Genomic DNA, 26,941 nt, shown 5'->3' with positions numbered 1-26,941 from the left:
GATCTCCTGTGAGCCTATTGGCAACTCACCTTACATCTCCCAAGCTGTTATTAATAAATTAGGACGACAATCACCCTGAAACAGCTCTAATCCTAACCCACTGTGCTAAGCACAGGCCAACGAGGAAAGCCAACCTCTGACCTGAATAGCCTGATAATAACAACGACCGGAGCTCCCAGATGATACAAGCGCAAAGGTTTTGGTGAAATCAACAGACAGCTCTGAACTAAAATATATTTGAAGAGCTGAACTTTCCTAGTCCAATTTTAAGTCCCTCAGAGGAGGGATTACGTCTCACTTGCTGCCTGTCCGACCTCAGGAAACGCAAATGTCGTGGGTACAACCATATAAGTCATTCATGCTCCCTGCTTCGGCAGTTACAAATTGCCATTTGGCCTTTCCAAAATAATACCCCAAACACAGGGGGAACAGCTCGTATTTTCACCCAAACCTCATCACACGGATCTGGTCAGAGGAGAGAATTTCTGCAGAGCCTCTTAGCCATACCAGAGCCAAGGGGCTGCAGTGTGAGAAAGCCCAGACTGGAGTCACGCAGGGGACCCTGGCAGCCAAAGCGCCCCTTCTTTACAGATGTTAAAACAGCTGGGAGGGAAAGCATGCGCTGTTTCACAGGGAGCAAACCTCGCCCCCCCATGCCTGCTCTGCATCTCTCCCGCTGGGGTCCCGCCCTTGGGCACTACCCGGGGGGGTGACCGGGGCGCTCGCTCACCCGCCCTCTCCAGCCGGCAGGTCTCGGGGTCCCGCGTGGGTCCGTGAGCGTCCCTCCGCGGTCCCGCCGGCCGGGCTGCACACGGGCTGTCCCCCACAAGATGGTGGTGTAAGCACGGTTTTCTCCGCAGCAGGCATCCCATCCCCGGTCCTGGCGTGCCTCTCGCTGGAAACTAGCGCCTGAACCCGCTCTTCAGAAAACCCGGGGGAAGGCTGATCATCAGTGCCAATGAGAACAAGAGGCTCTCCGAAAAACCAAGCGGGTCTTCTGGCCAGCAGAAGGGACGTGTGATTCCCTGTCCTTTGATGCCTGGAGCTGGCCCACATCCCCCCAAATCTGAATGAAGAATCTCCCATTGATGCTCAGTCTAGAGCCATGCCTCCAACTCATTTTAGTCCAGGTGAGAAATAGAGATATCACTGGAAACACAAGCACTTAAAGGATCAGAGATTGAAACCTCCTCCTCTTCGTGTTCATCTGAGGGATGCAGAGCCCCTGACCCCAGGTCTGGGTCCTGGACTCCCTAAGACTATTTGAACTCATTACTTTTACTGCACCAGTTCCTGCTTATTTCAGCAGGGCAAGGGAAGAACCACCCCTCTGCCAGAAAATTCACCCACTTTGATCAGAGAAGCTACTTCTCAGAACACAATGGCTTTTGGTAATTACACATTTAAATTAGTTGCTTTAAGCGTGGAGAATCATTGGTCAAGGCAGACCCAAGCTTCTCAAAGCATTTCATCTCGTTCTCTGTATCACTATCCAAATTTCGGGCCTCACTTAGCAAGCAGTAGGTGCAGTCATAGACATGGTGGGGAACTTCCAAGGGAGGCCACTGACTACTGAGAAGTTACTGTGAAACCAGGAGCAGAAACGGGTCTGCTCCCAAGAGCAGGATATCCTATATTCACCAAAACCAAATCATCCGCCCCAGTTTTGATTTCCCCACAGTCTGACATTGATGTCACACCCTGAACTTGTCAGTCTACCCCTGCAGACACTCACACAAGCAAGAAGGAAAACATGCACACAGCTTTCAACTTTCACATGCTTACAGCCAGTTTAGCTCTGCCATTCCCTGCTCCTTGGGGAGCTGCCACTGAAGTTATGCAGATAAGGCTGCTAAACCAGCCCCCTAGGACTGAATTCTCCATTCTGACCCATGCCCTAAAGCCTCATTAATATCTGGGACTCCTTCCAGACCCACCCTGCTAGCACCAAAGAAATGGTCAATGCTGTACCAGCCTGTCCTAGTGAAGTTAGCAAGGCTTCAGGACAGCCAAACTTTGCAGGATTGCTCAGACTTGTGAAACACCTACAGAGGGTTTAAAAAAAAAAGCCTTCAATTTCACATCCAAGTGCCATCCTCCACAGTGCGTTAAAGAAGAAGGGAAATTGCACAGAACAAAATGGAAACAAAGGAACATTCTCACTTGTGTTTGAAAAAGTGTTGGGGAAGTGAATAGTTTTTAATGTGCAATGAGCATCCACATCCTTCAGAAAGTTTTGGAAGTCTTGACCATTAATTTGATCTTCTTTTTCTCCCCACTTGGATCAATGGAAAAGTTTTCTGCATGTACATTTTCAGACCCTTGTTCACTGTTAATTTTTTCTCTGGATCCATTTCAACATCTTCCTCCTAGATTTCGTCAGTCACTGCCACAGAGGTTCAGCAAGGCTGTCTTGTAATCGCCACTGGTGTCATCCTGACAGGAGAAAAAAATTTAAAATAAATAAATAAATTAAGAAGGTGAATGTGGAAGTTCCTCTGCACACTCCGAGTGCTGACTTTGTTAGTCCATGGAATATGCTCACACAGGAAAAGGACTTTGGAAAGAGCAAGCCAGACTTCAGCAGAGTTACTGCCAGCTGACACACCATCAAAAGTGAACAGAGAAATGAGGCTTGTAGCTGCCACCTGAAATAACATTTATCAAGTCCAATTCTTTTCTTTGGAATCTAGGTGAGCAATTGATCAGAGCTCCATCCTACAGAGCAGCACAAAGTCAACATGAATGAGAGCGATCAAGCCTGTTGTGTTCAGATTTTATGTCCCTGGGTATTTGTGTAATGTCTCTCCCCTACAGGAGGAGAGAGGGCAGTATAGTTAGCCCTGACACATGACATTTTTTAAAAAGCCACAAATACGACCATTTAGGTCTAGAGAAGCACTACAGAGAATATCACTAGATAAAAAATTTGCTCACTTTGAATATTTTGTGACGACAGGTGTAAAGCCAATTCTACTTCTCAGAAGGAATGAATATTCCGTAAAGACCCTTGAAGACTGATCATTAATCAACATGACAGACACTGACAGTGTCAATTAGAAGAAACGGCCTTCATTACAGAACCAGACTTCCCATGGGGACTGCTAAGGATAGGGTTTCTGTGCCATTTGCACTGGGGGAGAGGAATGTCCCAGAGTCCTTAGGACAAATGGTAAAATCCAACATTTCAGCCCTAATAGGGGAGGGCCATTCACTCAGAGCTGAGACTCAAACCTCAAAAGCTATAATGAGCTTTGACAAGGTTCAGTATCTAAACCTATCTCACCACAGTATAGACCAGGCCTTCATGTGGGATTAAGTCAGCTAAAAAAAACCCCAAACCCCAAAACAACAACAGCAGCAGCAGCAAAACCCCCCAAAACCCACAAAGAACAAAACCACCACCAAGAAAAAGAAAACAAAAAACCCCAGCACTGTTTTGACTTATATGGCACTGGCTTGAGGTAGTTAAGGACAGCAGAGACAGATGAGAAAGTGGCACACTGGTGTGGGAAGGGTATAACAGGGAGGATTAAATGAATCTAGATTTATCTAGGAGAACGAGGTGCACAGACACAGAGTCTGGTCCATGAAAAACCTGGAGCAGTCTCTCTTTGGGTTTGGCTTTGCCCAAATCACTTGCAGAACATGCAGTCTGACTCACCTTTCAGGCATGTATGTCTCTCAAGGAGATGACTGTTAGTAGGCCTAATGAAGGAGAGCTATGATTTTAGCAGAAATGACATTTTTACCAAAAACAACCACGGAAGCATCCCACAGTGCTGGACAGGTTAGGAATGTATGTGATGGCTAAGAACCATCATATCAAATCTTGCTTACCAGAATCATACTGGAGAGAGACTTTCCTGCAATACGCTTGAATTCAGCCTTTATAAGATTTAAGTCAACTTCACTTCGAGAAACAATCACCCTTATAAGAGTCCCATCATGGGTGCCAGCTCCCTGGAATAACAGATATATCAGTCTGTGATGTTAGCAGGCGTTCAAGGGATAAGCTGTTGCAAACTGGTCCAGGACAGGAGGAGTCAGCTTTCAAACATTGCTTGGCACATGTTCTGCAGCACATCTGCTTCTCTTTCTGGAGGGCCACCCCCCCCGCCCCCCCCCCGGGGCCACTCTCACTACCACAAGCCCACCATGGAAGTGTACTATAATTCATGGCACATGTCAAATGCAAAAGCAAACATGCTACAGAGTTGGAAGTCAGCACTGAATACATGTTGTCCTTCTGCAGCATCACTCATGCAACACTTGGCTTCAACCAATATTGTTTAATCACTCACAGGAAAATTAAGATCACATTGATAAAAATAATCAGTCATCTCAGTTTTCCACGAAGTTGGGAGAGCTGACATCTTTTACGTATCAGTTAAGATTTACAGGGGCACAGTCTGCAGATGCCTTATGTGTCCCCATTTGGAACTCTTTCATTTTATGCTGCCATTGAATTGCTTCCTAAAAAAAAAAATATTGTGGTCCAGTCTATTAAGCTAACACTATGGGCAAAACTCCACCATGATCAACCTCCTAGAAAAGCCTCTTCCAGAAGTTTTGTACATGTTCCAGAAGGTGGGACTGGGCTCCTTGCAGACTCTTAAGTCAGAAAAGCCAGACTCCCTTTGTATTTCAAGCTTAAAGGGTACTTTTCTTCCCAAGGTGTTTGGATTTCACCAAAACCTTGGCTCTTCTAATTTGAATTGGTAGAAGTCAGGTTACAAATTAAGTCCATTATGAAAACAAGTATGTTACAATGAAGAGTCTTACCTTTAAAGCATGGTAGAGCCTCTCTGCAAAGTAGCAATGGACGTTCCTGGTGCATTTCACTAGACATAAAAAAAAGTTCAGGAAGAATCAATGGTAATTCCAGTCCAGCGCAGCAGGTAACAGAGATTCAACATGCTTTCCACTAGTTCAGTGTGCCCCTGGGATCTGAGTTTATCTTATCGAAGAAATACCCTTTCCTTCCTACTAGATACCTTTATAAAGTAGATCCATCCCATAACAGCCAACTGCTGCAGGAGAAAAGGCAGCAGATTCAGACAAAAGAAAGGGAAATGTAGCCACTCTTACCAATAGCCAGCATGGCATCCTCAAGTGAACCATGGGTTTCACTCTTGATAGAGTCTTCTATGCTCTTACCAGCCAGTTTCTGGTATTCTTCAAACACTGTTTGAAACACAAAGAACTTCAGTTTTTTACTAAGCAACTGCTCAGGCATTTTGTGCCCAATATTTACAGGTATTGCTTGTGTGGTGATATGAAAACACAGATCCCGCTAAAGCAATGGCCCCATTTGCACCAACTTCAGGAGACATTAGTCAAGCCCAGAAATCAGCTACAAAAAAAATAGACGGCAACGTTCACAAAAAGCCAATCATCCATGTGTCTTAATTCCCTTCCTTCATTTGAAAATGCAAGTTCAGTCACCTCATATTCATTTGGAAATCTGGCCCTTCATCACTGTCTTTAACCACAGAAATGAAGCAGACAACAGAAGGTTAGGCACAACTCTGTCATTCGGTCTTTGTTGATGTCACTAGTTTCAGAAGCCAACATAAAATCAAATTAAATCTAGGACTATACTGCTCACAGCCCTTGGACTTTTAAATGATGACAAAAGTTTGGGAAAACTTACTATTTCAACCACAATTTAAAAAAAAACAACTCAGGAAAGATGAGCAAAACACAGGTGCAGATTCCAAGGTATTTGAACTCCCACATTAACAAAAGCTCAGCAATGGAGTTGTTGCTCACCTTATACACTCTGGATACTCCAGGGTACAGAATTACAGATCTGAGTTTTGATTCCTAGCTTTCAGACAAGGAAAGAAGGAAAACTGCTATGTAAGGCAATGGACATCTTAATGAAGTTTGCTCAGCATTCAAGATCAGATACCTAACATTAACACTCGGATGCTTCAGGGAAAGGCAATACCACAGAATAGGCAGATGGATACAACCTTCTCTCCTACTCTCCATGTATATAAAAAAAAAAAAAAAGCTGCAACAATTACATTCAAGTTTTAAAGATAAACAGTTACAGAGGAAATTACTTTCTTGGTGATACAGTAGATCCTAAAGTAGGTTGTATCCTGACAACAACTGGTTGAAATTCAGTTCTTAAAGGCAGACACAGCCAAAGACTAGAGACCACCTTTTTTTGTTGTTTTCCAAGTGACACTGGGAGAATAAATTTGAAACACAAGGGGGAGCTGGCCTCCAGGGCCTAGAAAACAGTCTCCGAAGACCTCAACTTGAAAAAACACTCAGGCATACCTAATTTGTCACCAGCTAAATTTATCAGTTTAGGTCCAGCTGATTTACACAGTACTTGATATGCTTAGATTCAGCCAACATAACAAAATCTGTTAGTCAGAGCCTTGGACTGCCTCAATTTGTGAGATGACAAGGCCAGGTCTCTGCTGCACAGGGCAGTGGGGAGCTGAGGGCTCTCTTAGCTGGACCTGGGTTAGTATCTTCCATCCCAGCAGCCTCTGATGCCCTCAGAAGAACCTGGGGCAGAAATGCAGGGTGCACCCTGTGATTCTCCAGCACTGAATAACCAGCTACATTTTCAGTGATTTTTTTCCTAGAGGAACCCACATCCAAGGGGTCACGGGCCTGTCCACTGCATGCTCCTACCTAGTTAGAAAGGGACTCACTCTCTCTCCTTGGGTTCATAAAAACAGCTATACTATCCAGCCATCACCACTGTATAAGGACTCCTAGATAAGCCACTTCATTTTCAGCAGCACTGTCTTTGTAAGTTTTCATGAAAGCTGCTGGCAGCTTTTGGTCACTGACTGACCAAGGATTAGGAGACAGACTCAGATACTTATTTCTGACCACTCATCTCTCCTATCTATAGCCCTGCCTCTTCTTGGCTAAAGTGCTTTCTCATTTCAGAGGCTTGGGAGTATGGGCTCTGCTCCATACCTTTCAGCAAGTGTGTGGCACTCCTTGTGCACAAGATGGTGATGAACTGCATCTCATCAGTGCCCTGTATCTTCTCCCCAGCAGCATAAAGAGTCTGTAATTTAACACACAATTGTTAGAGAGATGTTCTGTGTGTGCAGCTGGTAAAGGAACAGAGTTTGGCTTAAGGCACTGCTAGTGTAAAGGGGTTTGAAGTAATGTAAAATACTGCACGAACTAGACTGTTGTCTTAGAATGGTTGACTATGAAAAACCTTGACTATGTCTTCCAGTCAAATTGTAGCAGCCACTATCTCCACCCTTTCCATCCCTCCTGCAGCAGCTGAAGCAGCCAACAGTACTCTTGAGGTCTCTTCCCTATTCTTTGCTGTCCCACTCCACCATACCCTCATACTTTCACGTATCAAAAGCAGCTGAGCCCAAGCCCAGCTCTCATCACTCTTTGGAACAGCAAGGCTCAGCAATGCAGGCAAAATTGAAGAACCCCAAGTTGCTTCTGCTTGAAGACCACCCCTCCACAAGCTATCATGCCTCCAACCCTCTGCTGACCAGGACTTTGCTGCCCACTGAAGCACTCTGAAGTTCAAGACAAGTGCGAGGCAGGCGTATCACTGATCACAGGCATTTGACAGTACCTCTGCATCCTGAAGAGCCAGTGCTGTGTCCACATAGAGAGTGGCATTGTCTCTCTCACCCTATGAGAAGAAAAAGAAAGGTAACCATTTTGTCTCATGAAGATTCTTCCATATATAAGGATTGCAGTGTACATTCTGGGCAAAAATCATTATCCTTCTCAGCTATCTATTTCTGCAGAGTACTCAAGCAGTAATGTTTCAGACAGCACAAGTGCTAACTCCTTCACTGAAAGGCACTGAAATCAGTCATATAAAGTGGAGTCAAAAAATTGCTAAGTTATTCTGCTGCTAGGCAGGAAAATTCAGAAAACATGATAGGATAAATGCATCCAAATGCACTCAGCATTGAGGGCACAGACCCTGGAAGAGCGGTGAATCATAGTTGAGGGGCATTGTTTTCTAAGACCCTTGTAGAATGCAATGGCTTTACACATATGTAAAAGTGAGGTGTCTCCCTGCAGCAGAGCTAAGTTCCCAGCTCTCTCACTGCTGCTAAGGGAGGGAGGGTTCCCTGCTTCAGTCACACTGAAGCCGAAACACAGATCCAGTCCAAGTAACATATTTGTCTCTGCAGTTTATCTGGTGATGACTGTATTGCCTCTTCTATTGCGCATCTGCTCCAAAAAGGAAGAGAAAAATGCAAAGATCTTTATACCCTCATTTCTCTTCTGTAGCTTTACCTGAAGAAGGCACACCAGAATCTGTTCAAAGTAGCCACTTGTTTCCGATTTTATGTCTTCTTCCAGATCAGAACCATATTCTACCCAAGGGAAAGAGAAGGACAAGGGAAAGATTTGTTATTTGGGTTATACAGTCAGGATATTACCAGTCACCCAGGGACACACAATAGCCTGACCCTAGTCAAGAAGGTTGCTAGGGAAATAAACAGGCCTGAGATCAGCTCACACCCTCAGTGATACCCAGGTCAGCATTTGCATCCGACTGAGTCACTAGCTCCACTGATGTCCAAGGCATAAACATACAGCTAATGTTGCAGACATAGTTTAAGGGACCAAAAAGTTATCAAATATTTTCAAATACATATTTGATAAATTCCAATCTAGAATGTATTTAATGGGGAGAAAAAGCCAAGCACATAGCTATAGTTTTGTTTGCATTCTGACAATAGCCAGTGTGGCCAAACTGAACCAAATTTGTGATTTGCTGACCTTTTTCTGTAGCTGGATGGAGACCTAGAAAGGGATTTTCAAATTTTCTCAGCATAGCTATGTTCTGTTTGCCAGGCTGAAAGCAGAGTTAGGTTACACCTTCTTGCTTTTAAGAACCCCATTTTCCTGCTGACAGTGCTAGTTGGTAACACCATTCCTGCTGTGCAATCAGGCAGTTACGCATTGCTCTGACCACACAAATCAGAGCCCCAGGCACTTTACCTTCTTTGTAGGCCTTGATTATCTCTTTGATCTGTGCTTTTGTCCGGGATGCCAGGATCTCTATGATAACACCTTCACTTGTTCCCACACCCTTTAATAGAAAACATAGTGGAGAAATAAAGGTGGAGAAAGGCATCTAGTCATGGAGTATAATTTATTGCTAGAGAAGTATGGTCAAGCGAGGAGTCTGATGGCAGCAAAGTGTTAGGCTATGTGCTGAGCTGTGAGAAACTGTCATGATGAAAGCACATTTGGGTTGAACACGGTTTCTTTTACTGAGGTGCCTCATTTGTAAAGGATGATTTTATGTAACCCTGCACTTCTGGATTCAGCTCTTTGGTGACAGACAGTGTTAGAGGGATGCAGGGAGACCAATGCTTGTCTAGTCAGCCCATCTTTGTACCGTTTTAATAGACTTCTCTGCATCTGAAACTTGAAAAGATACTCTATCAATAGGTAGGATCCCAGCCAAACTCAGCCTGGCCCACGCACCACCACTTCTTGATTTCTTAAAGGTTTCACATCTCAGGTGAGGTGTCAGGGCAGTAGCTTTGTGTCATTGAGCTCCATTCAGGAGAGGCACTGCAGAAGGCGGCAAAGAACTGTTTAACTGAAGACCGTAATCCGTGGATGTTCATTCCTTGCCAAAGCTGAATTTAGTTTTGCTGTTGCCTTCCCCAGGCTCTATGAGACACTTATTTGCAGAAACTCTCATACAGTCCTAAATATTAAAGCAGCATTTTCCCCCAGAATATGCATTAATAGTACAATTGGCTATTTCTCAAAGGCTACTGCTAATAACAAACGTAAACATGTAACAGTCCAGTTATTACCACTTGCATTAATAAGCACAGTTACAGGAAATTAGCACTGTATCTGTGCTACTACTACTTAAGTATTAGCATGCAATTCACTTACCTTCATGGCATCATAGAGCTCCTTGGCATCATACTTGAATGGGGAGTACATGAGAGCTACAATGAGCCTCTCAAAGTTGCCACTCAGTTCAGACTTCAGGCTTTCAATCAGATCCTGTTAAACATGCATCACACGGTTACATAAAAAGCCTCACAGGGTGTTTTTAATGCCCAGTGCTGTTTCCATCTCCATGGCTTACAACAATGAAGCTGAATGACAGTATTGCATCGATAGTTTATTAGAAAGGGTCCTGGGACTGAAAAAGGCACATAAATCCAAAAGGGGATTTGTCTAGGTCCTTCCACATTCCCTGTTGTCCCAATACTCAAGCTTCTCCCAGGTACTAATTAATTCTGCAGCAGAGTAGGTAAGGTTAAAATCTTCCTCCACCCTGCTTTACTGTGTGAGCAGAACCAGGCAGCTGAATGCCTTGAATTGAGCAAGGGATGTAGCTTCAGACTGAGCTGATTCCCAAAGCCTGCATATAAACACGCACCCAGGACTTTTGCAGAATCAGGCATGCGGTCTGTTTGAAGACAGATTTCAAACTTTCCTTTTACTATAAGGCAGGTTTTTTTAGGTTATGACTCACCCTGTTTTAGTGGGATGCAAGCACTCTATTCATTGTCCCATACTTGCCCTCCCCCCCATTTGCTTCCCTTTCCAAGGCCCTTGCATGGCAGTCCCCTTTCCAGCAAGGGTTGTTGGAGACTCTAGAGCAGGGCTGGCGGCAGAGTTTTCTGGTGGAAAAGTTTTCCCAATAAAAGTAAGATTTTTATCAAAGACAGAAAGATAGCCACAGGAAAACATGGCTGTCAATAACCGCAGTTTGTTTTCGTTTTCAGAATTTCCAAATGTAATTAAATAAGTCTTTAAATTGAAATTTCTTTGGCATTTAAAAGGGCCCCAAACCAATATTTTACTCAAAATGACACTCTGAAAGATTCGGGTTTTGTTACAGCTTTGAAAACAATATGAAGTTACATTTTAAGTTAAAACAGATTTTTAAAAAATATTTCTGGTCAAAATGCATTTTACAAAAAAAAATAAATTACAATCTTTGGGGGAAAACCATTTTTTTCTGACCAAAAATTAATTTCACACATTCACCCCAGGCCTTATAAAAAAATATTAATCTACTTGTTTGCAAAAGACCTGCATATTGTTTGCGTCATGCTTGCAGGATGAACTGTACACCCATTTACTACATCCTGCATGCAGTGAAACAGTGACTGATTATGACTTTGTTTTGGAAGAACCTTTCCAAACTGTCCTTTGAAGGATTTGGCAATCTGTTGACGCTGCATATTGCTCCTTTTGGTTAGGACATCAATTATAGCTTGTTCATCAGTCCCTGTGGAGAGCAACAATAAGCCATAAACACAGTGCATAGAATAAGTTGAGACTAGCCCAAAATCCCAATTCAAATATTCAGACAACCTTCCATGGTTCATTGCCTTCATGTAGAAGTTTAAGTATGTACTGAGGAAACTTTAATTTTTAAGTTTCTACATTAAAAAAAAGTGATATATCTGGCTGCAACTTTCTTAAGGAATGCCTTTCAACTTGGCAGTTATAAGCAGAACATAGAATTACATGTGGCTGGAGTCAACTCACCAAGCCCTTTCATGGCCTTGTACAGCGTTTGAGCATCAGGTGCAGGGTCAAAGTTTAAAGCACCTGTCACGGACCTGCCCTCTGCTTCACTCTGAAAGAAGAAAAATACAGGACTTTTCACCACTGCTTTTCATTAGCTGAAGAAAAAGTATTTTGAAACTACATTAAGATTATTCATTGCCTACACATGGGGAAGGCACAGAAAAGTAGGGGGATTGGTTCAAAGTCTCTCAGCAGAGCAGAGCTCCAAAGAGAACACAAGTTTCCTGACTCCACCTGCCTGTACCAGCCTTTGGCTCCTGGCAGAAACATGAAGTGCAAAGCATGACTGACACTGCTGCAACAGTCATTAGGTGCAGGCAGTCTGGCAGAAAAAGCTGAGTAGGCTAGACTTTCCTATTCACCCCTTAAATACAATGCGTCACAGCATGTATGCTATCGTATCATATTGCATTTCCCAGTGGTTTGGTGCAGGGTAGTTTTTACGTGTAGTTTTTCGATTCCATGGAATAGTCATGCTCTCACATACCGTTTTCCTAAGCAGCAGCTTTATTCTGCTGCTGTGCTTCTGCACAGCAGGTTTCAAGAAGGACACATTTCCACTGGCAGGATTTGGGCCAAGAGACTACTTTGAAGAAAGAGATCCATCTGGAGGAGTGCAGGTTTGACGTTCTCCTCTGAACCAAGGGCCAGCTACACAGGAATCCTCCAGACAGACCCCTAAGGCACTGCCAGTGCGAGAGTCCCAGGGCAGAAAGACACACTGAAACTTATTCCAGTCACCACAAGGTAGTAGGGCCATCAATCAGAACCCAGGCTTAAGAGCTTCAATTTAACAAAAGCTGTTAGTCAAGGGATTGGCTTGAATATGTTGATACATCTCTAACAATAAGGTCCTATCAACAGGGGATCACAAGAGTGGTTAGGCATAAAGAGTCGTCACCACTTTATTCCAATAACGGACACAATTTTCTCTTTCGTAGCAGCAGAGAGATTTAAGTTGCCCCAGGAAATGACTATATTCTCATAAATTTACTTGCAGGGATAGGTTAGTATTGAACTAATGAAATCAGTATGACCTGATGGATTTTTCAAAGGGGATGGCTTTCACAGTCAGATAAAAAGCACCTTCAAATCAGAGCTTACAGACCAGAAGGAATCACTATAGTTGTCTTGTCTGACTTGCATAACATGGACCACCAAGTGCCACCTACCAGCCTCCTGCTATGATGCAAATCCCTTCTGTTCTTATTTCTTGTGTGAAAGAGGGGTCTACCCCTCTTCTCTTAGAGTCCTTCTAGGTCATCCAAGTTGTCCTCAGGGTGGCTGTGGGCAAACCAGCTCAGGTGTCCTTGCTGAGTGCTTTACCAGTAGATATAGCTGGCACACGTTTGCAGGCCAGCCCCTTTGCCAGCCAAGCTCTCGGAGCAGTGACAAGCAACCGTAAGGCAATTATGTTCATCAATCAGCAAGATCTGGAGAAGTTTGCTCTACAGCCAGCACAGACTCCTGTGCTACCACACCTTGCTCCCAGCAGAAAGAGCAGCTGTGAAGCAGATGGTGTTAACAGGAAACTTCTCAATAGATGCAGCTTTGAATCCCAATGATTACTGAGCAGCAAGTTTAAGGCTGTGGTGAAGCTGTCACTGCAGAAAGAGCAGTAACAGACTAAAGCATTGCCACCCCCAACAGTTTGTCATCAGCCTGGAACAGTTTGGCTTAGTTGGCAGGACCATTGCAGGTGTTCCTTTTCTGGTCCTCTGTGAAGTCAGCCAGCACCACCACAACTGCCCTGGGAAGCAGGTTACACTCATCCATCTGATTTTGCTCTGAAAAAGATGGACAATGCTCTCTAGCTGCATGCAAGGACAGTCAGAGTGAAAGAGGGAGTGCAAAGCTGAGCTTTCATTTGGAGGCAGGGGAAACAAATTAAACAATGGCCTTTTTTGGTACTAATTCCAATAAACATTTACAGCCCATCCAGGCTTAAGTAGCACACTCATGACTCACTCATACACCTCGCTCTCTGTGTATGTAATTGTTCCAGCACAGGTACAATCACAACAGGTTTCCAGAGAAACCCTGTTCAGTTTGGGGTTGTTTCTCAGATGAATTGATTTTACAATTACTTAACTGAAACTACTCAAGGCATCTTTGTAACTCATGTGAAGATAAGTAATTGGCACAAAAGCAACGGAATCAGCATACCTTACAGCTGATGTTCTGAGACATTTTACCTATAAATGAAAGTGAGGGGGATTAAAAGTTTTCCTACCAAAATATTTTCAATAAACTACTGTTTAGGTTTGAAAAGCTGGAATTCGGGGACAGGTGGGGTTACTGGTTTGGTTTTTTTTTTTTCAGTGGAAAGTTTCTGAAAAAGTTTCACATTTTTTCATTCTTTTTGCTTTTAAACTCTATTTTTAATGAAGGGTTTAGAAAACCAAAACAATTTTTTACCATCCTTCCCTTGCCCTCTCATCTCCTACTCATGCCCTCACTCCCTACAACTCCAATAGGTAAGAGATTGCTGGAGCTTTCAAGAGCTTTTCTCCTTTTCTCACAGTAAGTCTTCAGATGATTTCCACCTTGTGGGGTAGTGGGGAACAGATCAGCAGAAAGGGAAAAATTAAAGTGAGAGCTACTCCAAGCTTTGGAAAAAAAAATTAATTTTATATACTAAACTTCCAAGAGGAAATAAGGAGGCAGAGGGAAATCAGCAGAAATGAAGATTACAATTTTAACCTTTCTGGGAAAAAAAAAAGATCATGATATATTTTGATATCAGGAAAGTTTCCTATCTGAAGCTTACTGAAGGAAAGTAGGAATTAGCTTGGTATTTGCCACTCCACAAGGCATTTTAGTTAGGTTTTGCTTTGTTTTTTTCTCTAGTTCCCACTCCTCGGTTGCAAAATTGTAACTGAGAACCTGAAAAATGGTCATGTCCATGCAAAGTGGTTTCTCACTCCTTGATGATGTATTGCACCTGAGGTAATACAATACACTACAAGGCAGCTCTCTCCTATGCTTCCCAGGTACCTCTGCTGGCATGTGGCAGCAGAGGCCCCTTGTCCCCTGCTCAACCACCCGTGCCAGGACCACCAGTGCCCCAAGTGGGAGACAAGCAACAGCCCTTGAGTCTCGGTGCAGGCTCACCCCTTGCACAGGTTGCTGAAACAACAAGAAGTAGGGGGACTCTGGGACAAATCTTTCCACAAACAAGACAAAAGCAGTGCAGAGAAAGCCTGTGCACTACTGGCAGTGGTGCTGGGCAGGTGACAGGGCTGGGAAAGAAGTCTTCTCTACCAGTACTGCTCCATCACATGTCTCCAGCAGGTCTCTTCTAGGCTTTGGCTTATCTGGAGATAAAGTCTGGGAGTAAACCTGGCCTTCCACAGAGGCTAATGGGAGAGCTGCCGTGGATGGCAGCAGAGCTGTGTTCATCACCAGATCTGCCTGCCGCCTGGCCTCAGCCGTACCCCGGAGGCTGCCTCAGCGTACCTCATGAGCATCCCCCCCATCCTGCCACATTCCTCCCAAAGCCACAAGAGTTTAAAAGAGAACATACACAGCATTTCTGGCTCCTAGCAGACAGACAGGGTGCTCAAGTCCACATTGTCATTGCAATATTAAAAAGACACTGTGGCTTGACATCTCCCTCTGTGACCACAGCCTGCCAGCACAACTGGGGACCAAAATGGGGACAGGTCTGTGCCCTGAACTTACTGCCACAAGAGAAGGAAGTGGACAAGGAGCCACAGCTTGCAGACCTCAGCTGTGTAAATTTGCTGTTGCCCGGTATCATCTCCCCATGTACACAGGCACACAAACAGCCCCCTGCACCACTCTCAACTGAAGGACCAGAGAGAGTCTGCTCTTCTTAAAGTCAGCAATCATGTTAACAACCTTCCTCAATCAAGGTTTTGAAGTGCTGAATGCTATTTTATAGTCAGAAAACCAATAAATAGGTCTCGTTGATTTTTAAAGGGAAACATCTCATTCCCACACAGTGCCTGATGCAACTCATCAGTTACCTTATTATGGTGCCAAAAAAATCAGGGTGTCTTACTTCAATATTTCCTCTACTTACCCAGGCCTTCCACCATGCCATTGCAGTCTCAGTAGTGATACCTGGGTCTGTTGGAGAAGAAAACCACACACATCACATCTCATGGTCAGAGATTTGAAGGGGGTAGAGGGAGAAGAGGAAGAAACAAAAGTTCTTTTCAATAAACTTACCACAAGAAAACCTGAATAACTGTACTCCTCAGGAGGCTTATTCCCTCTGGAAGCTGCAGAATGTAACTGGCCTCTGTGCTGGGAACACTAGGTATAAACCATCCTTATCTACAGATTCCACGAGGCAACGCCCTCAGACATGGCTCAACCTGTTTTTCACATATGATCTCACAGGGAGAGATCAAGTTGCTTAATAAACAAGGCTTCCCTTGTGAGAAGCCCTACATTCAACCGTGTTGACTAAAGCTCATTGTAATATTTCCACTGCTTCTCCCCATACACACCCTTCCCTGTTAACATTGTGGCCTCTGGCACAGATACAACATGCAAATTACAACCAGGTAATTTCTCAGCATAAAACTCCACTGAGACTCGATGAGTTCTGCTATAACAGAATAAGCCACTCACTATTATGGACTCTTTCTAGCTCTACCGATCTGGAACACAGCAAAATAGGACTTGAGAAACTTGACAAACCCTCCTCTACCTCCCTTCCTACAAAAAAGCGTATTTCAAAAAAACCAAACCAAACCAAAAACAAAACCCCAAAACACACCACAAACACAGCCAGACCCTACACCATACACATCCTACACTTTACAGTAAAGCTCAATAAAGCAGCAGACTGTACAGAGACTTGGGAAGTTCCCCCATCCCATACCTAGTCTTACATGGCATATGTCAAGAAGCATCTCTAGGCTAACATAGGACCAGCACGTTTAAGGCTAATAACTTTCAGTAATGCCAACCCCAGCTAACTTGTCATAGGGCTTGCACTAGCTGCTGTGACATGTTAAGGCTTAGGAGTAGTGTGTGAATTTTTTTTTTTTTCCTTTTTGTGTTTGTTTTAAAAAGAGCTGAACAGCTCGTAATGCCTTAATTTGGAGAAACGTTTCTGTGAAATCAGCTGAAATATGTTATGGTCATAGCAATATTTTCCTGTCTAGACTTCTGTCAGAATCCACCCATGCCAGCATTTATTTATTTATTTTAAATGGAAAGCTGCCCTGATGGAAATGTTCCCACCAACTATATCTTAACACTTGCTATATAGGAGCTTTGTCCCCTCTCACATTTACAGACCCTCCTGGGATGCTGGGTAAACACCAAACTATGGGCCTCTCTTATTTCCTTCCCACACACTGCTATTTCACTTAACCCAGTGGGGTCCCCAATGGCCTGGGAAGCTGTCCCAGCTATTCCCAAGAGAACAAGCTGTGCCAGCTGCTCCTGCCTCAAACACATCCATCATGGCTAGCGCAAGTTGTGAAGGAGGACGCATTGCCCTTGACATGTAAGCATGCTGCTAGGGTCTGCCCTGGCTTGGTTTCTAGCCATGTTTGAGAGGCAGGTTCATCAACAGCACACAGCAACAAGAGCTCATGAGTAGGCCTTCATTCCTCCTCCTCCTGGGGGTAAGGCGGATTCACAAGCAGGGTGGATTTGCTTTTGCTGGATCCCAAGGCTGTGCGTGGCTGGCTACATATGCCTTTTCCCTGTGTTAGGATTTAATTGGGTCAGCTTGCCATGGAGGTCAGCTTTCTTGAGGACTCCAAGGACAAAGAAGCCCTTCTAGACAGAAAATGGCAGAGTTACAGCAAACAGCTGTAGGTCACAGAGGGGAGCAGAGACCAAACCAGACAGAAAATAGGAAAAAGCCCAAGTGGTTGTTCTTGCCAGCAGGAACTAAAAAGGCTGTGCACGGACAGAACAGGGGATTTTAATGCAGAGAAACACTGACCAGAATTTAAGAAATCAATACGGATGGTCTAGGAAAAGTCTGGAGAACCTGAACCCTGCAGCAAGGCTCAGAGCAGCGCTGCACAGCTGTAATACAGACCAGAGCAGTCGGCATTCGCAGGCCAGTGGAGCAGGAGGCAGACACTACAGTCCAATATCCCTTTTCATTGCACAGATGCTGTTGAACTGAGCAGGTTTAAAAAATGAACAGACTCATCTTTACTACACTTCTCATCCGTCCCTCAGCACACATGCTGCGTATGTGAGTAAGCTTATCCCTGGTTCCCGCACTTTCATACTGTGTACCAGAGACACACACACATCTTTTATGGCATCAGTAAGCTATGCAAGTCACAACCTCACATACAGCTCAGTGATTACCCTCAAGAACATGTAAAACTTCAGAAAAGGGGCAGAAGATGATGCACAGGTTCTCCCAAGACTCACTGTCTCACTCCCCCCACCTCGGGAACATTTTTGCATCTCAGGTAATACTCCTTTTTGGAAAGCGAACTCTAAACGCACTAACAAGACTGTCAACAGAAACACTGCCCAACATCATATTAAGGTGGTTAGAACTGGACTTGGACAACAATCCTGTTTGCTTGTACTGTAGGGTACTGTACTGTGGTACCGCCACAAAATACAGTCATCTCTCAGCAATATGCAGGAGGAATACCTGGGCAGTGGCTCAATTGTGCTGTGGATACAGACACCTGTAGAGTGTCTGCACAGTAAACCTTTCTCCAGCCTCATCCACAGGCCTCCTCTAGGCTTTCAAGGAGTCCCTGCTCCTGCTGATACACCCAGCACAGCCATTGGCCAGCAACAGTGGGCAGAAACCTCCAGCATAAGAGGAATATGCACCACGATCACAGGTTTGGTTTGTGCATTTTTAAGCCATTTGGTCCAAATCAATTTTCAGCTAGACAAAATGAAGATGCTACCTATGTACTTGGCTTTTCTTGACCCAGCCCTTGGGACTTTCCAAGCTTGAATCAGTGACATTGTATCAGGACAGCTCCATATTCAGTTAGCATAAGGAAAGTTATAAAAAGTCACAAGCAGGATTTTGCTCAACCTTTTTCGAACACCCAAAATATTTAAGGCATAACAAAAAGGTGCTGAGAGCCTTAGAAAAGTACATTACTGGCATTACTTCAAGAAGCTTTTACCACCCATTAAGCTCTGGCTGTTCTCTTTTAGGTTGAATGACAGCAGTCTAAAGGATGCTCTAATTTAGACTGAGGATGACTGAAATCTTCTAGGGTGCAGAGGCAACCCCCTTTTCCCCAATCCCATCTGTAAATTTGTAAAATCTGGCCCTATGCCTGGAAAGTTTCAGGCCAGGAGCTGACTGCTTTGGAACATGAACACATGGAAACCAGGTTGTCAACTGCTCAGCAATTTCACTTACTCCATGGCTTTCACCTCTGATAGGACTTTTTCAAGCCTAACAAGAACAGTACAGCCCATGGGGAATTTCACCCCAAAGTTTGTATTTGTTTGTTTTTTTTCAGCCAGGAACTTGGAAATCAAGTGGAATCATTATGGAAACAGCAGACCAAAACCAGATACTTTTGTGCACATCAATAATCTGGTAATCATATAACATAACTACTTAAACCTGAGGAAATCAGAGCATACTCCTCAGACCAAACAGGAGAGAGGTATTCTGCTACAAGGCTAAAAAATAGCTAACTTTCTCCAATCCAGTCTGTAAGCAATACCATGTAGAACTGTAGCTCTGATGAGGACCCAATTCAGCAAACTGCAGGATTCTTTTTTTATGCATAAAAGAAATCACCAAACTCATGCAGTACTATGTTTTTCAGGTCTGGACATTACGCCCTTACTTACAAGCCTTTTAGCTCAATACCCATTATTAACACCTTGCCCTACCTTCCAGTGACTCACAGCAGTCTCCTGCCGCAGCAGCTGCTACATTTGCAGACAGGATTGCACTCTCTCACTATGCAAACTGCACTAGTTTCATCCTACAGATTTTAAGCCACTATATAAACAACTCCGGAGACCAGGCACTACCTTCTGCTTCTGCCGTTACTCCCCCCCCCCTTTGTGTTTTTTCTCTTTCCTGTTTATCACTACTTAAATGGATATGAGCAGCTGAATGCCCTCACAGTTCTTAAGAGCAAATGCCCTTACATCTACTAATCAGCTCACCATCACCTGAAATCAGATCATTATATGAGAGAGCTGTGTAAATTTGCTAGCAAGCCAATCCAAACAAAAAGTTATTGTCTGTTTATGAAAGAGGTGTGAGCTGGGGAAAACGAGCAGATGGGGAAGGCAGCAGTTTTGAGCAAGGAGAGCATCTGTAATGCAAAAATAGAGTTGCTAAAGCCTAAAAAAATTGGACTTCCCTACCTGGCAGCTCACTGCTCACCCTGCCCTTTCCTCTTGTGCCTTTGAACCATCTTCCACAGTGAGAATGACCCCAAAATAGGATTACTTCCATTTGAAAATCCCTAGCACAGCTTAATTTTCCAAGTTTCCTTTATAACTGCAAGCAGCTTCTTGCCAAGTATCATAAGAGAAAATTCACGTCTATATGTTGGGGGGGGGGGGGGTTCAATCACAGAAGCAGCAATAGAGTAAAAACTCAGGGCTGACTCCCCTCAGCACCTTCGTAGCTCAGGAAGACGAGCCCCGGGGTCAGCAGGGACAGCCAGTGCTGCAGGGGATTCTGCGCAGAGGTTTTGCAGAGGTTAGCGAAGGGTGTGTTGACTTCGCCTTTCCAGAGCACCTTTGCTGCGCAGGGCCCCTCTGCAGCCGGTGGTAGAGCCAGGGTGAGGCACTAACACAAACACAGCACAGCATGTCCTCTTGGCTTGCTCTTCCTCTGCTTTGCTTCTGACTCCAGCTGAGCATTTTTCTGCTCGTTCCTTTCTTTCCTGCCAAGGAATTCCTCCCAGTCGCCCTAACAACCGTTCCCCACACAAAGCAGGGAATTGCTGCTTTTGTTTAACCCCAAAGGGCAACAAAGAAAGCACCCTCTGAATCAAAAACGGGCAAAGGCAGCTCACTTGGATCTGATGGGGACATGACTGATGCCAGGAGTTCACATGCCAGCAGTGGGTGGCAGGCAGCATTCGGGAAGCCTTTGGATCCTTGTTTGTAAAATATTTTGTGCCTGTCCCCACCTACCTCTATGGGGATTGTTTTTTGCGTAGTCCTTGACGGAATAAGTACGGGTGCCTGTACACAATTAAACACAGTCCTGCTGCTTGAAATGACCCTGGGATGGAAACAGACTGGTACAGAGCAGACTAAAGGAGGAGAGAAAAAGTCCCTGGATGTGTCTGAAGGCCAGCTGTTTGTATCAAGGCAGCAACATACCCTTTACTGCTTGCATTGACTGGCGTGTCGGACAGCCTTTCTTGGTAAGATACGCTTTTCTCCAGCTTTTACACACTTATTAGTAGTGATGGAGACATAAATTACTTTTACTAAGGGTAGAAGAATAGCAGGCTTGTTACACTGCTAGCATGGTGTACAATGTAGGTGTCCAGTCTTCTTGATCAGCCCAGGTATCTACCGATGTCATTATATGGCCAAGAGCCACAATCACACAATACCTAGCTGGGAGAGGAGAGGGAAGCCTTTGGTTAGCGACAGGAGACGATTATAACTCCAGAAATCCTGCCGTTCTGGTGATGGCTGGGGTAGGCTGGACACAGCTGGCACCAGGGGCCACCACCTGATGCCATCCTCTGTAGCCCCTGCTGACTTCCTTCACTCCACAGCTGGAACTGAGCCAGCAGCCCCCGTCACAGGCTCACCTTGATGGTGATCATGAAGTACTGCCCCAAAAGTAGCAGCTGCGTCTGGATGACTGGAGATCCACACAGAGTTCAAGCACTGTGGAGTGATCTGTGCTGAAGGAGGTTAAGGTTAAAAACCAAGGGAACATGGTGTCGCTTCTGATTTTCTGGTAAAATTAGAGGTAATACTAGTGCTTCAGGGAACATCCAGCTTTGGCATTGGCTCCTTGTCTGCTTATATATCTCATTTTGATTGCATTTAGTGTTCTTTTTCATGTCCTTCTCTACAGCTAGATTTGCCTTGAGCTTTGAAGTGGCCATATTCCAGCCTACAGCTGGCTACACTGCAGACAGCATCCTTGAGCACACTCCATGAGATGCAACTAGTTTGGCTAAGCTTGGAATGATGGCTTGTAATTGCTCAGTGGCACAGTCTGAGAACACAGCATAGTAGTACTGTGTCTGGGTGCTAGTACCAAGGGCCTAAAACACTTCAGATCATGTCCTTGTTGAGTTTGAAGAAGTAGGGAGCCAAAGAGCAATCACTGGTTTAAAGAGCTCACAGACTATGAGGGCATGATGTTATCATGACATTGTCATCAAAAGAAACAGGTATAGGATTGATACACTAGGAAGAACTTTTCCATCAGGTGCAGATGTTTCTCTGTGTTCCTCCGTCACCTGTAAAACCAGTGGAAAGGCTCCCAATTATTTCAGTGAGCACTGAGGCAGACACATGGCCTTTTGGTTGACTTTGTTTCCCCTCCCACCCCTGCAGAACTGCAGTGACACTACTGGAATCAGTGTGGTCATGCCAGTTACACAAGTAACGCTGCAATCGGTATCCAGACCTCTGTTTGTGTACATTCAGATGTCTTGGTGGACACAGCAAAGGCATTTGTGTCTCAAAATCTTGACAAAGGAAAACAGAGGCAAAGAGACATGAAATATTGCTTTCCTCTCTTGGGGACATAGCATTCAGTCTCTACTCAAGTACCTATGATCTTCATCACCTAAGCAGACCACTGGGGACACTTTATATGAGCACTTGCTTGCGCTCAAGGGCAGGAGCAAGGCTTTGATAAATGGGTCTGCCTGTGACAATTTGTCATTCAAGGTATAGACAGGTCACTGAGCCAGATCTCACAACAATGTGGACACTTACACATTCTCCTCCTCACCTGGATGCCAGCTTCTAGGATTCATTGAAGAATTCACAGCTATGGGGAAAGTGTGAGGGGGAATAGTTTGGTTTTGTATTTTATTGTGTGCTTACACAACAGCTGTTGCTTTCTAAGAGAAACCAACATATTTCACAAATTGTTTTTGTAGTAACAAGAACAGAAAACAGGGCAAATAATCTTGTAACAGAGAAGACTTTTGCATTAAAGGCACTAAAAATAGCAATAGTGCTGCTAAAACAGCCAGCTCTCCTTAAGCTGAGGGCTCTGGTCTAGTTGTGTTAGTTGAAAATCTTTCAAGCGTTCAGGTTTTTTCTTGGAGACCTCTGCCAGATATGGGTGGGTGATCTAAGACGAGCCCCTCTGTCACAGTGAGGTGATTAGAGTCCACTGGGTCAAACCAGGGAGGATGTATTGAGGGTCATGGAAAGAGCAAGAAATCAAAACAAGCTCTCCCAAGAGCCAGACTCACAGCGCCTCAGTGTCTCACTTACAGAATGGCACGAAGTATTCATTCATGCCTCAACAGACTACCTTGTGTCCCAAACTGTGGGTTATTTTCAGCGCCAATTTTTGTCACAAAGGTTATAAATGAGGACTGAACATTTCAGACATGGAATCATTGTCATCGGCTCAGTTAGGTGCAAGAACAGAAGAGGACTGATAGTCAGGGCTTGTTTGCCTGGAGGATTTTACTCAGCACATTTCAGGGTTGCTCTGTGTCTCTTTGATAGTGATACAGCAACCAGGTCACAGCTCACCAGTGAGAGTGCCTGTGTGAAGTGCAGCGTAGAAAACACAGCATGGGCTCATGCACGCTGCCGCTTACCAGCTCGGCTCTGCATGGAGGCTGCAAGGGCAGGGGCATGGCCGAGGAAGGAGTGGCTCTGAGGGAAGGTGAAGGAAAGAGCCTGGAAAGAGAGACTGACCATGGAAGGAGCTGAGGCAGGACCAGTTGTGGCAGAGGTCTAGGAGTGCTCAAAGGAGGAAAGGTGACAGCCCCAAGGCCTATCCCAAGGTTCCTTTGTGGGTCAGTCTGCAGTGGAAACAGAGAGCACTGAGCAGTGGGATTACCAGGCTACAGTTATCTAGCTGTGGCTCTGCTATTGAATGGCCTAGAAATGCTGAACCCTTCCTGGTCCAAGAACTGAACCTTAGTGGGAGCTTTTAGCCATCAGACCATTTTTAACTGCAGGGAGCTAGTCTGGTACAAGATGCATAACAACAGATGCTGTTGGCTTGGGAGACAGTCATCCTCTCCAATGCTGGACATTAAGGAAAGCATCACATTGCTGCAGAAGCTGTGTGATGTCTGGAGGATTGCTTTTGTTAGGTCAGCATGGCTGGTTCTGGTCCTAGGAGCTTTTGGGAATCTCAGCAGAGACTTAGGCAATTCCTATATGAACAGCAAATGGACTGCATTGCATCTCAAGTCAATGGTAACTGGGAAACAAATTAAAACTCTTATCCCAAGGGACTTCTACAATTCACATTTCCAATTTCTATTTCTATCAAAAGGCAGTTCTCTCTCCTGATGTGAGTGTGCGCACATGTGTGTCTACATGAAGCAGTTCAATCACATAGATACGTATCTACATAAATTCCCTTCTAAGATTACAGGCGTGCAGCACTACGGACAAAAGCAACCTGATCTACCAGGGCAAGCACATATTTCCAGCAGCAAGCGGCTCCCTGCCTAGTCACTGTGCAAGCCCCAGCTGAGCATGTGGACCTCATGCTTGCGGTGGCTCAGACAGATGCTGGTCAGTGGTGAAGGTGAGGAGGATCAAAGAGAGAATAGCAGCGATGTGGCCTACAGGTTTTGCAGCCAGGGAGTTGCTCCTTGGCAGGACAGACGAACAGAGGGCACCCAGACAGCACGCGCACTTTGTGGCCGGTAGAAGAAGCTGTTGCTAGAGCTGGAACTGCTGGGTTAAGCAGGGTTTCCACAGCAAAACCAGCTTGAAACAGATTTTTTTTGTTGTTTTAAAGCAATGCCAATTTCCCACTCTGCTCTGGAGAAGTCTGAGTGGGCTGCTCCGCTGGGGGAAATAGGCTATCGAGTCCTGCCCTCCAGCAGCAGTCTGGCCAGGCCTGCCTCCCTGACCACCATGGCTGCCATCCTCCTCCTCAGCCCCAGAGAGCCCTGCACTGACCTTACCAGAGCACCAAGCACTGTCAGGGGGCTGCAGCCCAAATGGCCGCTCTGGGGTAGTACCAGGTGCCATAATGGCCCTGCACCTGTATGTAGTGGCCTCCCTTCCGCAGGTGACAGCCCTGCCAAGGAGCATCTCCTGGCTGGCTTTGATTTGGGTCTCACAGCACCCATGCTGGGAAAGGCTCTGTCAGCCTTCACTGGATAAACCTTACAATAACAAGCCAACAGGCTCTGGGGGCTGACATTTGCCCGCAGCCTGCTGTCTGAGCAGCAGCGGACCTGCGGAGGCAAGTGCTTCTCCACAGCTCATCCTCTGCATGCAGCTCTCCAAGAGCCAGTTAGGAACGGGGCTGCTGGGGCCAGATCCTGGCAGAGAGACATCATGCACTTTGCTTGGCTGCAAACACACCGACAGGCTATTTTTACACTTACTTCCTGCTGTTGAGTTGGGGCTGCTGCTGAACTACCAAAACTACTGGAATGCCAGATATGAGTCATGTGCATGGCCAGCACCACGAGCCTCTCCTGCCTCTTCCCTCTGCCCCAGGGGGAGCTGCAAAGGTACCCAGAAAGGAAAGCTGGTGGCTGCTGGGTCTGAGAGGAGCCATCATTGCTACGGCTGCAGAAACTGCCTGGCCAGGAGTGCTGAGCTGTACAGTTCAAACAGCCAGACCTGGGCTCTGTCCTTACACAGCAAGGGAAACTGAGGCACAAAACAGAGGGCAGGGAAACAGCCATAGCCTGACTTGCCTGCAGTAGCATCACAGGAGGGAAGGAAAGGCTTAATGAACAACTCTGCAGAGTTGGTGAACCCAGGGGTGCTCTGCCAACTCCTCAGAGCCCCTCTTGGCACCAGCAGGCTGCAGCTTGTGCCCCCGGGGAGCAGACAACCACCGCCTGTGCATGGCTCAGGAAAAGACAACAGGATTCGTGAGGGATGCAGAAAACTCACCCTCCGGATATATCTTCTTGGAGACCATGGCAGAGCTGCTGCCTGAGGCCACATGGGAAGCATCCCGCCTGCTTTTCCCAGGGCAGTGCTGGGTTCAGCTGGCCTGGGTTAGAGGCAGACCTGCTCCTTCGCTCTTGTGCGTGGCCAGGAGGCAAATGAGCTATTTCCTATTTTGACCTGTGAGTCACTTCAGTAATGCAAACCATTAGTATTGGCAAAAATAGACAGAGGGCTGGGAAACTCCAGAGCCTGCAGAGAGCTACAGTTTCTCCCTGCCTACTTTTTCCCCTAGAGAAGGAGAAGTGCTGCAAGGCACCAAGTAGTACCAGGCCGTACCTGCTAGCTTGGGAAGAGACAGACCGCAGCAGGGTCTCTGTGACTGTCCTGGTGGACGGGCTGTCACTCGTGGCATCTCAGACACGGGCCGTGTGCATTCCTGGAGCAGGTGGGTCCTCGTGACCCATGGTAGACCCAAGTCTACCATCATGATGACGATGGCTTGTAAGGGTTATTAGCTACCTTCTGAAGGCACCTGTCTTCTGAGGATGTTGCAGCATTTCCCAGTTGGAACCAGGCCCAACAGCCTCTCTGCTGCATTGGCATCCCCCTGTCACCAAAGATCCCCCACACCTTACATAGGTGGATCAGAAATCTGGAAGAGAATAGAAAAAACCCTTAAAGCTGACCAGGACTAACTGCTACTTCTAGGCATGTTCACTTTTAACTAAGCTGTTCCTGATGCACAAGGAAAGAGAAGCACAAAGCAGCCACAGTTGTGTTTTGAAGAGGATGAGCTGCCACATATGCTTGCCATATTTTCCCATTGGTTTTGGTTGGCCAAATATGCCTTTGATGATGAAGGGGAATCTTAGGACTCCTGTTTTCAGCTCAAAACATCTTCTTATGTACTGAAAAAAATGGAGACTAGAAAACATTTGAGGGCACTTAGTATTTTGCCCTAACAGTGCATGAGCCATGATCAATAAGGAAAGAGTTGCTTTATTCAGTAACCTGTGTCAAATGCATGCGTGTTTCTTACATGTGGATATGTCTTGATTGCTGTGTTCCCCTGTGCCCTCTGGGAAGACTCATGCTCTATATCTATATCCCTCTGCCATCAGAGGGAAAAGTGTACACCTCCAGTGTGAGGTGTTCTGGGTCACAGGACCTAGGACATTTCTGCAGGGCCCCTATTTCTACCATGAAGAAACAGTCTGCACCCAAGAAACATGGGCCAGAGGCTCAGCAGGATGCAGAAGGATACTGGCATGGAGGAAAGGTAACTCAGCTGCTACATGGCAGTGATAGGCTGGCATGAGGAGAGCTGACTTCAGTGAACTCTGTGGCAGAGACACAGACGGAGTTATCT

At 45.5% G+C, this 26,941-nt stretch overlaps 1 protein-coding gene across 3 annotated transcripts; it reads right to left on the bottom strand.

Moving 5' to 3' along the window:
• Positions 1-2,379: 2,379 nt before the first annotated feature.
• Positions 2,380-26,798, bottom strand: LOC104829324 (annexin A8-like). 3 transcript variants are annotated; one of them, XM_010563483.1, is made up of 14 exons: positions 26,793-26,798; positions 20,710-20,715; positions 15,608-15,648; positions 11,518-11,608; positions 11,160-11,254; positions 9,901-10,014; positions 8,983-9,073; positions 8,272-8,351; positions 7,592-7,651; positions 6,958-7,051; positions 5,092-5,187; positions 4,786-4,844; positions 3,841-3,963; positions 2,380-2,436 (listed from the first exon to the last, which is right to left on the bottom strand). In XM_010563483.1, exons 3-14 carry the CDS (start codon positions 15,626-15,628, stop codon positions 2,380-2,382), a joined length of 981 nt encoding a protein of 326 aa, XP_010561785.1. In that variant the 5' UTR covers positions 15,629-15,648; positions 20,710-20,715; positions 26,793-26,798. The 3 variants fall into 3 exon arrangements, with proteins under 3 accessions (XP_010561785.1, XP_010561786.1, XP_010561788.1); XM_010563484.1 differs by lacking the exons at positions 8,272-8,351; positions 8,983-9,073; positions 20,710-20,715; positions 26,793-26,798 and having other exon boundaries at positions 15,608-15,628; XM_010563486.1 differs by lacking the exons at positions 11,160-11,254; positions 11,518-11,608; positions 20,710-20,715; positions 26,793-26,798 and having other exon boundaries at positions 15,608-15,628.
• Positions 26,799-26,941: the final 143 nt, after the last annotated feature.

The sequence above is a fragment of the Haliaeetus leucocephalus genome, unplaced genomic scaffold (assembly GCF_000737465.1).
Source record: "Haliaeetus leucocephalus isolate CR32 unplaced genomic scaffold, Haliaeetus_leucocephalus-4.0 Scaffold168, whole genome shotgun sequence".
NCBI lineage: Eukaryota > Metazoa > Chordata > Aves > Accipitriformes > Accipitridae > Haliaeetus > Haliaeetus leucocephalus.
This window is presented reverse-complemented; position numbering and strand designations above follow the sequence as displayed.